The 14,985-nt window shown below is 46.1% G+C and overlaps 3 protein-coding genes across 3 annotated transcripts, besides 2 other annotated features; 2 read left to right on the top strand and 1 right to left on the bottom strand.

The window, feature by feature from the left end:
- Positions 1-388: 388 nt before the first annotated feature.
- Positions 389-2,074, bottom strand: TSTA_111270 (uncharacterized protein; the record flags this gene model as incomplete). The annotated part of the gene is made up of 2 exons (XM_002481230.1): positions 389-1,833; positions 1,945-2,074. The coding sequence occupies 2 exons, from the start codon at positions 2,072-2,074 to the stop codon at positions 389-391; spliced, it is 1,575 nt and encodes a 524-aa protein (XP_002481275.1).
- Positions 557-2,065: a mobile genetic element.
- A 3,625-nt stretch (positions 2,075-5,699) lies between the features above and the next one.
- TSTA_111260 (class V chitinase, putative) lies at positions 5,700-9,573 on the top strand (the record flags this gene model as incomplete). Its single annotated transcript, XM_002481229.1, has 11 exons — positions 5,700-5,870; positions 6,084-6,206; positions 6,330-6,625; positions 6,687-6,867; positions 6,919-7,093; positions 7,148-7,204; positions 7,276-7,489; positions 7,564-7,610; positions 7,670-8,698; positions 8,753-8,919; positions 8,968-9,573. 11 exons carry the CDS (start codon positions 5,700-5,702, stop codon positions 9,571-9,573), a joined length of 3,066 nt encoding a protein of 1,021 aa, XP_002481274.1.
- Positions 9,574-10,148: 575 nt separating this feature from the next.
- Positions 10,149-14,505, top strand: TSTA_111250 (DNA helicase, putative; the record flags this gene model as incomplete). The annotated part of the gene is made up of 3 exons (XM_002481228.1): positions 10,149-10,705; positions 10,749-10,974; positions 11,053-14,505. The coding sequence occupies 3 exons, from the start codon at positions 10,149-10,151 to the stop codon at positions 14,503-14,505; spliced, it is 4,236 nt and encodes a 1,411-aa protein (XP_002481273.1).
- Positions 10,221-10,745: a mobile genetic element.
- Positions 14,506-14,985: the final 480 nt, after the last annotated feature.

The raw sequence follows: 14,985 nt of genomic DNA, 5'->3' as shown, positions 1-14,985 counted from the left end.
CGACGGGTAGTTAGGTATTCTGTAAGTAACGCATCTAAAGGGTAAGCGGGACGCACGGTTCACCAGCGGGCCGCAGGGATCTGCTGCTATCTAAACCAATAGATAGCCATAAATACCGAGCCAACGGCTGATACGGCTGATTAAACCAATGAGATGCTTGTAATTTCTTCTCGCTACACTAGCTCGCAGGGAAGGCCCCACTATTCCAACCAGGTACTTGTCGCGTCGCCTCCCCCCACCCTAGACCGGGTGGTGGTCGGCCCGGACTCAAGGGCCACCCGGACTCAAGGGCCAAAAAATATGAAGTCTCATGTAAAATGTTTTACAGTCCACCAACGCCATATAAATTGCATATAAAAACTAGACAGGTGTTAAATACAAGCATTGTTCACCTATCTCCCTGAGTATCAAAGAAAAACCCGCTGTTTTGAGGCTCTGTTGAAGCCACTTCTTCCATCGGCTGCGGCACGCCAACGACATGGCTCTTATAGATTTTCAACAAATCCCCATCATGACGGCGTTTTATGAGGCGATTCGCATCTTTTACATAGAGTGCACCACTCGCTTTGACTTGGCGCTTTGTAGTTTTTTGATTCTTGCGCGTTGCTATATCACGAACCTTGGCAAAGCTCTCACGGTGTAGATCGCCTAATTCGGCCAAGGTGAGACTGCCTTGATTAACCACTTTTATACGGCGTGAAAGGCCCGGGCTTACTTCGTCAAGAATATCCTTTATACCGTCAATCGATTTTTCAATCTTATTGACATAGCGACGTAGTTTTACGGCCGTTGATGGTGGAGATATTGATTTTGTAGTTGGTGAGCTGGGAATAGTGTCATCCGCCTCGCCATATATTTTTAGTGCATCCCCTTCAGCAACAAGTGCTTCAAATGCTTCCTCTGGCTGAAGCATCATATCAAGTATAAGCCGAGGATTAAGAGGCCAAATTCCTCGTTCTCTCCAGCCGTGCCGAATCGTTCGTGTGGTAAATGTCTTTATCCGGATATCGCGTAATTCTTCAAAAAAGTCGTTTTTATCAAAATCGAAGCCACCCAAGCGTGCAATCTTGTTCACAACCCGTCCATGAACATGTTTATATTGCTGAAATGGCACTCCATCGAGCGGTTGTAAAAAATGCGTAGAATGAGGCGGAAATCGGAATGGGCGAATGTGCCAAATTTCACAATATTGCACGAACTGTATAGTAAGATGGGTTGTATGATTATCCATAAGAAGTAACCGCCAATCCGGGAAGGCCCCGGGCCTAGAGAAGTGGTCAAAGTGTTGAAGCCATTCGAATGCGATCTCATCTGTGATAAATCCATTCGAAGCAGGTGCAACTAGCCAGTCGTCATCTTTTATATGCCGGTACCATTCCTCCAAATGGACCTTGCCTTTTGGAATCAATAAAGGTGGTATAATCTTTCCTTCGGCATTTATACCCTCAATGACAGTAATTGATTCTCGAGAGGACAGGCTAGATACCCTTTTTGATGTTTTTGGATATGCTGTTACCACCGCTTCATCTTTTCCTTGTCCAACAATGAATCCGGTCTCGTCGAAGTTCCACAGATTTTGAGGGCGAATTTTGTATTGTTGTATAGCGAGCTCGAGGTCAATAAACCAGCGCTCAACCTCACCATAATGCTCTGCAACGGTACGTTCCTTTTCTTGAGGCTTTTGAACGATTCGTACATATTGTTTTGGCAGGCGCTTGATAAAATCGTGTACCCAATTTTTTCCGGCACGAGGGGCCTCTCCTGGACCACTGAAATCTTTGCCGAGCAAATAATTCGCACTTTCTTCAATTTGCTGATTCGTAGGAGGCGCACCTATATTATCTAGATACTCAATCCATAGAATAAGTGCCTTTTCTTGATCTAGAGATAGTAGGCGCCTCGTAGGTGGGCGTGTTGAGCGAGAGGGTAAGCCATGCCACCGACGGGACAGTTTTTTGCGAGACACCCCATATTCACGCGATAATTTGCTAAAATTCGGCTTTTTTTCGTGTTGACACGCACTGAGGGCCTTTGCAATCAATTCCTCCTCTTCTTTATATAATTTAGGGGTCATTTTGGCTCTGGTTTTGATGTTTGTAAATGCCAAGTTGAGATTTTGAAATTTTTGGCCCTTGAGTCCGGGTGGCCCTTGAGTCCGGGCCGACCACCACCCGGTCTAGGGTGGGGGGAGGCGACGCGACAAGTAAGTCAGGAAGTACATTTGCGGACATGCTTATTTAAGTTGATTTCTACGGAGTGTGTCCACTGTCCACGTTCAAATTTACTAGCTACTTATTTTTACCAAAATTTTTGACCGACGTGCTTGACGAGCACATATTCCAACACCTACACTAACAGACAAACATGTGTATATGAGCTAATAGGGTTATATGGACTTGAATCTGGGCTCCCAGACAGGCTTCGATATTAGGGCGAACATGAGCGCAAATATAGGAGCGAATACAAGCGTGAATGTGAGCTTGGAACGGGTATAAGATTTGTACCCTAAGGCCCAAGGCTAAATAGACTCCATTTGTCGACAGGTAGAGGATGCAATTTCGAGTTTGTGAAAACCTCATTTTGTGAACTCCGTGGCGTTGAAACTTGCATTCCCTAGTATGATTGACTTTATTCTACGTAGTACTTATGGCTCCGCAGTCCGTACTTCGTAGTCCGTACTAATTTTACTGAATCAGCGCAGCGTACGTAAAATATTCCACAACCAAAATGTCACGGACCTGGATCCACCTTAGTTCTAACAGCGGTGCGTCGTGATACGTTAGGATAATTGAACCTCGCACAGGTTCCGACCAATAGTATAGTGGAGCGTAGTGGATGGTATGTAACGAAGTAACAAACGGTAATGGGACGGTGCTTGGGAACAGTAACAAACTAAGATAGAAGAGATCCCCCGTACAGCCTGGTGCCCGTACGAGTTAGAATGCCTTGCTGACTGTGATGGACGCTCAAGGCCCAGAAACAACTTCATTTCTAAGCGTAGCAGTATTGACGAAGAAAACTAAGTGTGAAGAAGAAGAAGAAAGGGGAAAACTGGCGCTGAGCCTTGAGGCTCTCCAAATACACTCTGTCATGGGATGGAGGCCTTATGGGGAAAGCGGTCTAAAATGGCAGAATTGTAAGATCATATCAACCAACTTGTTTGTAACTTAGGCCTTCCCTTCCTCTTCTCCCAAGCTTAGGATTATCATTAGAATAGGCTTATTGAGACGTCACACTGACTCTCACTGTTGTATTCGAGTGACTCATGTCAAAGTGACTTAGATCAAAGAGCTATGAAGAACTAAATACATGATGGTAAAAGAGTGTCCTTATATATCCAGTCCTCCACGTTCTGTATATCGTATATCGTATACTTTTGCAAGTATACAGTATAAAGTATACGATATCCTCCAATGATATCCCGTTGTTTCGTATATTCTTATCTCTGATAAGATAACGGTATATCTTTCCTATCATCACGTGATTCATCAGGTCCTCCTCCCTTATTGGTCAATACCTGTTACTGTTTGTGACCCGTAACAGCATTTCCTTGTAATTTGCAACCTTTCCTTTTCTGCTTTAGTATGCTTTAGTGTCCTGCAGACTTGATTCGTAACACAAAAGCTTGAGGTCGTCTTATTGTCTTCTTACGTTGGCACTAGTCCCTAATAGACTTAGCATGCTCCACAGACCTCGGGCGTACTATGTACTCCGTAGTACACAAAGTTTGATCTAACTGATTTAGCGCTGATTTCAACGAACCCTAACGCATGCATTTCCTTAGCCCTAGTTAGCCGGAAACAAAACGGGACCACGCGCGAAAAGGCAAAGCAAACCTGCCTAGGAAAAAAAAAAGCGCTAATATACATAGTACTACTCTGTACGGAGTAGATTGCTGTATATAGCAGTAGTATTGTTATGAGCTGACCTCATGAGCATGTTCGGGCGAAGCCCTCACGGATATTGACAACAGCACTCTTCGCCGAACCCTAGCAGACCCGAACATGAAGCTATTCCCAGATCACGAGTAGACACCCGATATCCGTTGGAACCGGAGTTCGAGAGAGAAGTCCGTAGCACAACCGGGCACTCAACATCCGTTAAACCGGAATTCCAGAAGGAAGGCCGCCGGAAGCTCCTGATTCTCCTTGCCTATATGAGATTGTATGCGCGTGACGGACTTGTTGTCTTCTTTCTCTTTCCTTCCTCATGTTACTTTTTCTATTCAAGCATGCCCTTATAGTGAGCATTAGGCGGGACTAGCCCGTAACAAGTATCCACGGATCTGCCAGTTGAATGATCCATAAATGGGGTACGCAACTCGGCTTTCTCTCAAACGTAACCTATTTTCAAATACATATTTGGCATGGGATGTGGACTAGTTACAACTGACAACTTATGAGGCTTACTACTTAACCGAGAATCAATTTACCCGCTGCGCCGCCATCCTTGGTGAATAGTGGCACTGGCTTAACGACAAACGCTCAAACAATCTCTCCGAGGGATTCTTTTGCGAAAGCTGCATTCATCAATGTTAGTACGGGAGTAAAGAGTACTATACGCACTAGGACAAAGTCAGTCATCCTAGTCTATTTCGTCGGTTTCACACTATCGTACTGGGTACTAATATCTCAATTGCTTAACTGGCTTCGGCGATTTTCGCACTAGCCCCTGCAGTAGTCATATTGATTAAGCTGACAAGGCAAGCCTAAAAACAAGCTCAAGCCTCACCGAGCTAATCGATTAGACAATTAGACAACTTAATAAGTTAGTAACTATGCAGCTTATGACTTGGCTCGAGATTTATCTTGTACAACAGAACACGTATCTAGGACCTTTTATGTACACACAGGCAAGCAGTGCCAAAAGAGCGTTTAGCTAATGTGAATACCCCATTGGAGGTACGTATATTGGGATTATAGGCTGGATAGTATGGACCCATTTAGTTATTTTTGAATACCTAGGTACCTAGGTAGCTGTTTATTCGGAAATATCCGGATGTCCTGCAGAATATTTCCACATTAAACCTCTTCGCCTGGTGCTTCAATGGAGATTAATTTTGATCTTTTTAAAATTGCAAATTTCCTAGTGCATAACATCACCCAATCCGACTCATGGCTCTACGCCCTCTGGCTTCAAAACTATAACTATCCGCTAGCTGCGATGCTACCTTGCTCTTCAATTGGCCTGTCACGATGGGAGGAAAAGTCTCAATATTATGCCACGAATACTTTGCTAGTGACTTGAAAGCTCCGCTGAGAATGTAACCTCGCTGTAAAGTAATTTCTAATTATTTCACCACCTTCCTGTGAAAGTGCGGTAGACTTGCTCCATAATTCAGGAAGTAAGACCCACAAGCGCAAACTCTCTAGTACTGAGCTGTGCTCGAGCGGCATTGGGTCTTGGAGTTAATGGTTTCTACTTCCGGGCTATAGTATCTATCGGCACGAGGATCTCGATACGTACAGATACATGTTCTAAGGAAAAAGCTTGTATCGTGAATGATGGACATTATTAATATTGGGAAACTTTTCCCGATCTTTTAGCTGACAGAGTCTTTCTGATAACTATACCTTCGTTCGTTTGCCTTTGACTTCCTTCCTCTCTTCTCCGTAGTGAGATTCTTCCAATGAAGCCCCCTCAGGCGCTGGTAACAGCTCTTCAGCTGTTGCTCCTACTTTCCAAAGTTCGAGCACAAGATGGGACATGCTCAGAGGATAATCCCTGCACTGAGGGCTGCTGCTCAAGTGTCTCCCTGGTTTGCGGATATGGCCCCGACTACTGTGGCAGTACTTGTATTGCAGGAGCCAGCACCAATGGCACATGTGCACAGTTGGCTGAATGTAATCCTGGTGTATATCCAGGCTGGGGTGAGACTTGGGGTATGAATCATCCCCTACTAGCAGATATACACCTGGCAGTGTCTTAGATGATATCGCTTGCTGACTCCCTTCCAAAAGCATCCAACTATTCGTCTGCCCAGTCTTGTCCATTGAACGTTTGCTGCAGTGAATATGGATTTTGTAAGCAACCAAATATTGCTTTGTTTTGACTAAGACAGCAAGATTCATTTGATCGATTAGGTGGCACGTCGTCTGATTTCTGCGGAAGTACGACATGGCCCTCTCCTTCTTGCTCTGGTAATTCGTCTGTCACGCGGCGAATCGGCTACTACGAAGCCTTTAATCTGGATAATCCTTGTAATAGTAAGATTCTCTCGAATTATTGTGCATATTCTTCTGCTAACGCTTTCTGCGCAGCGATGACCCCAGAAGAAGTACACTGATCCTGGAGAACACTGACATGACTGTTGCTAATAACTATGTTAGATCCCTGTTGGAGCTTACACACACTTGATCTTCTCCTTCCTATACATTGATCCAGATACTTATGAGATCACGCCAATGGAATCTAACCAAACTGATCTCTACGCTCGCTTCACTACTCTCAAGCAGTATGGTGTAGAAACGTGGATCACTATTGGTGGATGGGCAATGAACGACCCAGGGGAATATTCCAATGTCTTTTCTGATCTTGCCGCATCCTCTACGGCACAGAAAGCTTTTCTTGACTCTCTCGTTTCGTTTTTGGGAACATATGGGTTTGACGGCGTCGACTTTGATTGGTACTCCTTTAATCCCAGAGCTCAATTGCGTTGTTCTCCTGCTTTACTGACTTATCTTTAGGGAATATCCCGGTGCACCGGAGCGATTCGGAAATGATGCTGACTACGCCAATTTTGTTTCGTTTCTACAGAATGTGCGGTCCACTCTTGGGGACTACTATGGGTTGTCTATCACCCTACCAAGTTCGTACTGGTATCTTCAGTACTTTGATATTGTCAATATTGCGAAAACGATTGATTGGGTGAGTGTGCGGTTCCCAATTGCTCACAGAGTCAATCTAATTGGCATCTAGTTCAATTTTATGTCCTATGATATCTATGGTACTTGGGATGCTACAATTTCCTCGATCGGGAACTATGTCTATGCCAGTACCAATCTTACCATGATTGAATCAGGGTTGCAGTTGTTGTGGCATAATAACATCACGGCTAGCCAAGTGAACCTTGGTCTTGGCTATTATGGCCGTAGTATGTATTCCATCCATTCCATCAATATTTTGGATTGTTTCTCATGGTGATTAGGTTACACACTGAAAGATTCTTCATGCACTGCGCCTGGATGCCCATTCACATCCGGAGGTATGTTCAAGTCATCGAGGCATTGACCAAATTGATTCTTGTGTAAGGATGGAGATCTAACAATGAATTAGCTAAGGCAGGTCCATGCTCTCGCACAGAGGGCATGCTTTCTTATGATGAAATCATGGATATTATCGATGATCCGTCAAGAAACCCAACGGTGTGGCTTGATTCTGCTGCAGCTGTTAAGATCGCTGTCTATGATGATGATCAATGGGTTGCTTATGATGATGCTGAAACTCTTCAAATGAAGCTGGATTTTGCAAATTCAGTGTGCATGGGAGGGTAAGTTCACGTACAGAATGAAACGCTTCACAAAGTGACCTGCTTGCTAATATCCAAATTTCCTGTGATCGTAGAGTATTTGCATGGGCTGTTGACGAGGATCACACTGGGGGCCTTTCTGGTAAGATTATTAATTGGTCACCTACTTGAGCGTCACATCAATGACTAACACTTTCTTAGATTCTGTTTCTAATTCTACTAATCTCTTCCCGGCTGGAGGAAGTGGAAAGGTATATGTGCTACCTGAAATTTGGGACAGTGATTCGCCCGAAATTTCCTGCCAGCCACCGTGTACATTTATCTTACCACCCTTCCCATTACCAACTACAACGACAGTCAGTTGGCCAGCAATCACCACTACGTTGCTCGTCAGTTCCAATGGAGGCGTCACCACAACGACCACCACGATCCCGGTTCCTGAATTTCCGCTATCTGTCGTTCCTTTCTGGCCCGTGACCATTGCCAACAATCAAACATTCGGTGCCTTGAACCCGGTACCAAGCGTTACACCGCCGTCTCTTGTGTTGAACTTGCCCGGATCGGTCACTCCATTTCCCCAAGTTACAGTCAATTATACTGTAGTTGCAGAGAATCAGGTGACAGGGACATCCTCATCCACAGGTACTATTACCTCTCCTCCCTCCACAACCATCACAGCGTCCGCCGTCGTGACGCCGTCGCCGATTGCGGCAGACATGACTGAAGGCTGCACTCAATTTTACCAGGTTCAGAGCGGCGACTCTTGCTGGAGTATTGAAACAACATACGATATTGCTGCTTCGGACTTTGAAGCTTGGAATCCTGACGTCGGCACCGGTTGTTCCAGCGGCGTCTGGCTTAATTATTACTATTGTATCGGCCACGGAAGCCTTACGTCGACTTCGTCAGGGTCCGGGGGCCAGCAGTCCTCAACAGGAACCACTATTGTTCCCATATTTCCTAGCACATCGCACCCTATCACCATCCAGCCGCAGCCTACTGTTGCGGATGCGGAACCCTCGATTACCATTCCTCCAATCAATGTTGTCATCGCACCGCCGACGGACTCTTCCTCAAGTGACGGTGACTGTCAAGGTTGCGGCAATCTGAATTGCGAGCTGTTCGGTTGTGATGGGAAGTGTGGGTTTTTCGGTTGTGATGGGGGCTGCGGTCTTTGGTGGTGCGGCGGAGGTTGTGGTTTGGAATATTGCGGTCCCGGTTGTAGTGATGGTAAGTAATCGACGATATACTGGTCTGAGTTGGTACTGACGCGAGCTCAACAAGGTCCCTGCATCGTTGAGGGTGGCGGTGGCGGTGGTGGAAGTACTGGCACCATTGGCACTGATAATACGAATGATGATTGCAGCTCGATGGAGACGGCCGATATCTGCACTGTGTTTATAAAAAGCTTTTCAACATCCGGAATGACATCAACGTCTACCACTACTACGGTAAGTTGAGGCCCTGTTCCGGATCTCCTAAAATACTCACACTACTAGACGGAATGCTACACCACTGAAGGATGCTCAGTGGCTCCGTCCACGACGACAACGACCATCAGTACAACTGGAACGTATTCCACTATCACTAATAGCTTCATGTTTGTGTCGCAGCCAACAGAGGCAGCATCTGTCATGGATTCTATTTCTGCTAGCATTGTTAGCCAGCGAAGTGTCTGGGACGCCACACGCTGGGCTGGTTATACGATTACAGTCACCCCTACATCCACAACAACTAGCTCTCAAGCCGCCAAGACTGGATTTGAAATCATACAACTCGCTATTGACTACAGCGATTCTGACTACTCATTTCTGGCTATCAATTACGATGGACTGTCTAATCCTATCGTAATCAATGATACACATCCATTTGGTGAGGATCTAAAGAGTACGAACAGCCAGACTACCTTCTGTGATCAGACCTCCACGTTCGTTCAGGAGGACTCGGGCGATGTCCTGGGTAGCAGCAACAACGGCAATGAGTATGACTGCACAACTGTTGTGAGACCAGTCACAACCACCACCTCTGTCACCATCTCCCCAACCAGCACAAACAGAGCCTACTTTATCCCCATGTGGCAATGCTTAACCAATATTTGTGATTGAAGATCACATTCGCAGGAAAGTCATAGTGTTATGAAAGCGCCCAGTGGCTTGGGCAGTGGATTTGTATTAGCAGGTCCCATTAAATAAAGGGAACTACTTATTATTATACGTACAAATGTATGTTGTATAAGTTATAAATTGTAGTAATATGCTGGATTGTATATACAGGTGTATGTTCTCTGACCATACGATCGGTATTCACACAGTATCTTATTCCATGTTGTCTTTGACATCCTCAGGAACCATGGCACTATGAGACCAGATGGATTGTCCCCTTCGAATATGATTGCAGCTCTCTCAGACTTCTATTCCCATCTTTGACCATACTTTCAAGATTCTAGATGAATTCTGCATGTCACCAACAGCGCCAAAGAGCAACATGCCAGACCTGTGTTGAGTGGGAGATGACTTCTTTATGTCTTGAAGCTTTTTACATCGTCAAAGGAGAGGTACCGGGCGCTAGTCTCAAGCAGGTACCGTCCTTCACCGCCTGATACCCGTTATCACCTGATGCCCGATTTTGCTTCAAAACACGAAAAATCGCGTCTATTTCAAAGCGCGATAAATCAACCATTATGGATAAATATGAGCTTGCACTTGAAGCTTTACATTCCTTAAAGCCAGGAGAAAAGCGTAATGTTGCTTTGATTGCAAGAACATATGGTGTTGATCCGTCAAATCTTAGAAAACGTTTTCGCAAGGTTACGGGCCCAAAAGAAGCACAATACAACAATCAACGACTATTGAACGAAGGTCAATCTCAAGCACTTATAAGATGGATAAACCATCTTACCGAAAAAGGCCTACCACCTACGAATTCGATGCTGGCAAATTTTGCAAGAGATATATGTGGTAGAAAGCCTGGAAAGAACTGGGCTAGTCGCTGGTTAAAGTCTCATTCGGACCAGGTTATTTCTCACTATTCCACGGGCCTCGACATGGACAGGAAAAATGCAGATAAAGCATGGAAATACGCGTTATATTTTGAGCTTCTTGGTCGGAAAATTAAGCAATATAATCTTGCTCCAGAACAAATCTATAACATGGATGAAAAAGGCTTTATGCTTGGGATAATGACAAAAGAGAAGAGAATCTTTTCTCGGCGCAAATATGAGAAAGGAGGCCACAAACAGTTTCTTCAGGATGGAAATCGAGAATGGATAACTACAATTTAGTGACATCCCACGGCTAAGTCGCTATAATGCTCGACTTCTCAATACCTTTACGCGAGGAGAGATCTCGCAGAATCCTATCCAGCCTCTCCAGAATCCTCAGAGTCGCTCTCGGTACATTCAGACCTGGCAGAGGTTGATCTATTATTGGAGTCGAGTAATGGATGACCAGCTCCTTCCTAATCCTTTATTTCTGCCAACAGAGGATCAGAAGTCTACCTGGGATGACGTGATCACTGCTGCTAAGAATCTAAGTCACCAACAAGAATTAGAGCAGAATAATGATGAGGCTCTCCATTAACTCCAGCAGGAGATGGATAAACAAACCCTTGCATTTTGCCTTGAGATTATCCAACAGTCAGTCTCTTTACGAGCCTTTAACTCTATCCTGGTCTCCTTTGCAGCACTTTTATTCTGGATACCAGATAAGAAACAGTGGATGACAGTTAGCAACTACACCTCCTTCCTCTCGCAACTGATCTACAACTGTCAGATCTGGATCCTAGCCCTTTCTATCCTAGAACAACAGCACTATCCCACTCAGGATCTTGGAGATATTATTGTTAGACACCGCGATCGATGGCTACTTAACGATACCAAAGGACCCGTGGCTGAACTACTGGAGAATCGACTGTATGCATTCCAGATTGCAATGAGTGAGGTCCCCCCTGCTCAAGTACGATGGGATCGAGAGGGCCAAGTCATTACATTCCAAGATGTAAGTCTGTCCTTGTTGGAACTCTCTCAACTGATCCGCGAGGGAATCTCTACCGCACAGACCATCTTCGAGCAAGAATTGTGTTTATCCAGCCCATCATGGCCAGCTACCGAGATCCCTCAATTTAATCTCAATAATCTGATGGATAACTGGGACGCTACACAAGCTGGTGCATCCTTTCTCACAGATTCTCGCAATCATGCTTATGTGGTACCCTATCAGGATTGGCTCTTCCGTCGAGTCAGTCAGGATACAGTTCTATTTTCAACGTTTTGGGAGTTGGGCGCTGATCAGACCTGGCGGATCTCGCAGAAAATGGTAGAACAGTACGAAGCGACTGTCCAGCGATTCCTAGAGGCCTTACTTGTCCCATTCTTTATTGGATCTGGCCAGCAAGCGCGACGAACAGAGTTCCTCGGAATTCGATGGCGCAACACCCTCCTGCATACTCGTGATCTCTTCCTCCATGATGGTCAAATGCTCTTTATTCTGGATTATCACAAGAGTCGTCATCGCAGCAATGCCTCTCGATGGCCTGCCCGGTTTCTCCTCCCAGAAGTAGGACAGTTAGTCACACAGTTTCTTATCTTGATTATGCCCTTCCGACAGTGGTTACAGCACAAGGTGCAAACTGCCCATTCTCGCACATCCACTCCACTCTGTGACTACCTCTGGGCCTCCACGACAAAGCCTTGGTCCGAGGATCATCTTACGCAGACCGTGATCCGTACTGGAGAGCAGATCCTTGGTAAGAAGATTCATATTCGAGCCTGGCGCCAGATCACTATTGGGATTGCCATCAAGAAGTTTGGAACCCTCGCGTCGCAGTTCATTGAGGATTCTCTTGATAATGAAGATGATCTCACAGAGGATCACAGTGGCAGTATGGCTGCGGTATTCCACTATCAGGCTGCACATACGCCTCATACTGGGAATCAGGTCTATGGAGGGACAGTCAATTTTCGAGCCGGTCTCACCGATGCTGGTCTTCAAGAATTCCGTCAAGCTAGTGAGACCTGGCATCGACTTATCAAACAGCCCTCACAGTATTCTACACCCAGCTCATTGAAAAGACAATGGCCTACTCTATTTACTCCCCAGTCCTCCCAACCAGCCAACGTCAATACAGAGTGGGAATGGGACGAGAGTCCTTCCAAGCGAGCGCGAAGCCAGGCGACTGAGTCCACACTAGTTCAACAATTTCATCGTTGCCATGAGCCTCGACAGGGTCACCGCCGCTGGACTATGGAGCAGGCGCAGACGATTCTAAAGCGCATGTATGGACCAGAAGCGCAGTATCGAACGAGTAATCAGCAACAAGCCTTGCAGTATATCATCCAGGGTTCAAGTCAAGTGGTTGCAGTTCTTCGAACAAATGAGGGCAAGAGCCTGCTCTATCTCCTGCCCTGCCAGCTTCCTGGTGCACGAACGACCGTGGTAGTGCTTCCTTTATTGGTCCTCAAGCAGGATATGCTCCTTCGATGTCAGAATGCTGGAATTGAGGTGACCATCTGGAATCAGCAGGATGAATCAAGACACCTCGGATCGAGTCCACTGATCCTCGTGAGCGTTGAGCAGGCAGTACACATCAACTTCCGAACCCTTCTTCTCCGGCTCCAGCTTGCCAATCAACTTGATCGTGTCGTATTTGATGAGTGTCATCTGACTCTAACCGCCTCTTCTTATCGCAAGCGAATGGCCCTACTACCTACATTACGTGATATTCAGTGTCAGATGGTCTTTCTCACTGGCACACTACCACCCATCATGATGGCAGAATTTGAGCGGACCATGCTACTCTCTAGGGCACGATTGATCCGTAGCCTCACCACTCGCCGTGACCTATCCTATCGGGTCATTTCCTGCCCTATGAATCAGGACTTCTTCCAGTTTGCGATTCCTTGGATCCAGAAAGAGCGCACCCAACTCGACTCTAAAGAGCGTGCAATCCTCTACTGCCAAACCCAGGCGATTACGGAGGAAGTAGCTACGATTCTGGAGTGTCCCTTCTACCATGCCGATTCTGGGACTCGCGAAGAGAAGGCGCAAACCCTTGAGACGTGGCGTAATGGAAATCCAAACTGGATCGTTGCCACTTCTGCCTTTGAGATGGGAATTGATCACCCACGAGTCCGCCTTGTTATCCATCTCGGAGCCCCATCCAGTCTCATTGACTTTACACAGGAGGCAGGCCGCCTAGGACGTGACCAACAGGGCGGTCGTTCGATCATCTTACTCCCTCCATCCTGGAGTGTTAGCAAGTCTAGTCGGCCTGGGCATGCAATCTCCTCTGATGTACAGGCTATGCATGCTGTTCTAGATCAGCCAGACTGTCGAGTCGCTGCTATGAGCTCCTTCCTTGATGGGGTGGCAGTAGCCTGCAGCGCGCCTGATCCTCTCTGTGATCGATGTCACTTCCACCAAGAAAATCCCGAATCTCTTTCCACCGATTCTACCACGACTAGCTCATCTGATCTAGAGGAGAACGTCGACCTTGATCTGACCATTGGATCTCAGATGCGAATCCAGCAGGTCCAGCAGGAGAGCCGGCAATTACAGCAGTATGAGGATTTCCTCCAAGCGCTCCGTGGCACCTGCGTGATCTGCCGTATCCTACCATCATCTTCTGCTGACACGAAAAAGCATTCCTTTATCAACTGCTGGAATCCTTATCGACAGGACTTTCTTGAGGCAAAAAAGAGGGCACAGCAGGAAGGAAAGCAGTTTCAAGGCTGGATGCAGCGATATGCCGGGTGCTTTCGTTGCTATAATCCACAAGCAGTTTGCAGTCAACAGGGCCAGGGAACCTGCCTCTATCCTGATCTCGTCATGCAAGCTTGCTGGGCGATCTATCAGATTAAGGCCTGGACGGAAGGCTTGCTGCCTGGTCTTGGTGGTGAGCACGTACAATCCAATGAGGCAGCATATATGCTTTGGCTAGGGCAGAAGCGAACGACATTTGGGGTTGAAGGATCGAATGCTGCCTGGGTGGCTTATCATGTATTCCAACAGCTTCTGGAGCCTGCAAAAGGTTCAGTTTAGTCCACTAATTTCGTTTGATAGTGTTTACAGAGTTAACATTGAAGAGGTTATATCACAGTCCCTCCAATTCCACCCATATCGCGTAGATAGATCATAGTCAATGCAACCATCTATGTTATATATATCGTTGACAGATTCTGTCCCGGGTTCATATATTGACTAGTTATATATATTAGTTTACGAAGTTGTATACTACAGCTTGGAACTATTAGTAATTAGGCCGGAAAGTCGATTAGCAGTTGGCGATTAATGATTAAGCAACAGCCAGTAACCAGTTGATAGTTGACAGTTGAGCTAGTAAGCCAGTCCATAGTTCAGCAAGTTGCCAGAGGGCAGTTCAGTAAGTAATCTAGTTGAGAGTGAATGGTTTGACTAGGGAGACAGTTGGCAGTTGGCAGTTACCAGTTACTAGTTGGCAGTTGACAGTTGCCAGTTGACAGTTAGCGGTTAAACAATTGGGCAGTTGATTGAGTTAATGGT

This window comes from Talaromyces stipitatus, genomic scaffold (genome assembly GCF_000003125.1).
Source record: "Talaromyces stipitatus ATCC 10500 scf_1105507295555 genomic scaffold, whole genome shotgun sequence".
NCBI lineage: Eukaryota > Fungi > Ascomycota > Eurotiomycetes > Eurotiales > Trichocomaceae > Talaromyces > Talaromyces stipitatus.
The sequence above is the reverse complement of the archived record's forward strand: the minus strand, read 5'-3'. Positions and strand labels throughout refer to the sequence as shown.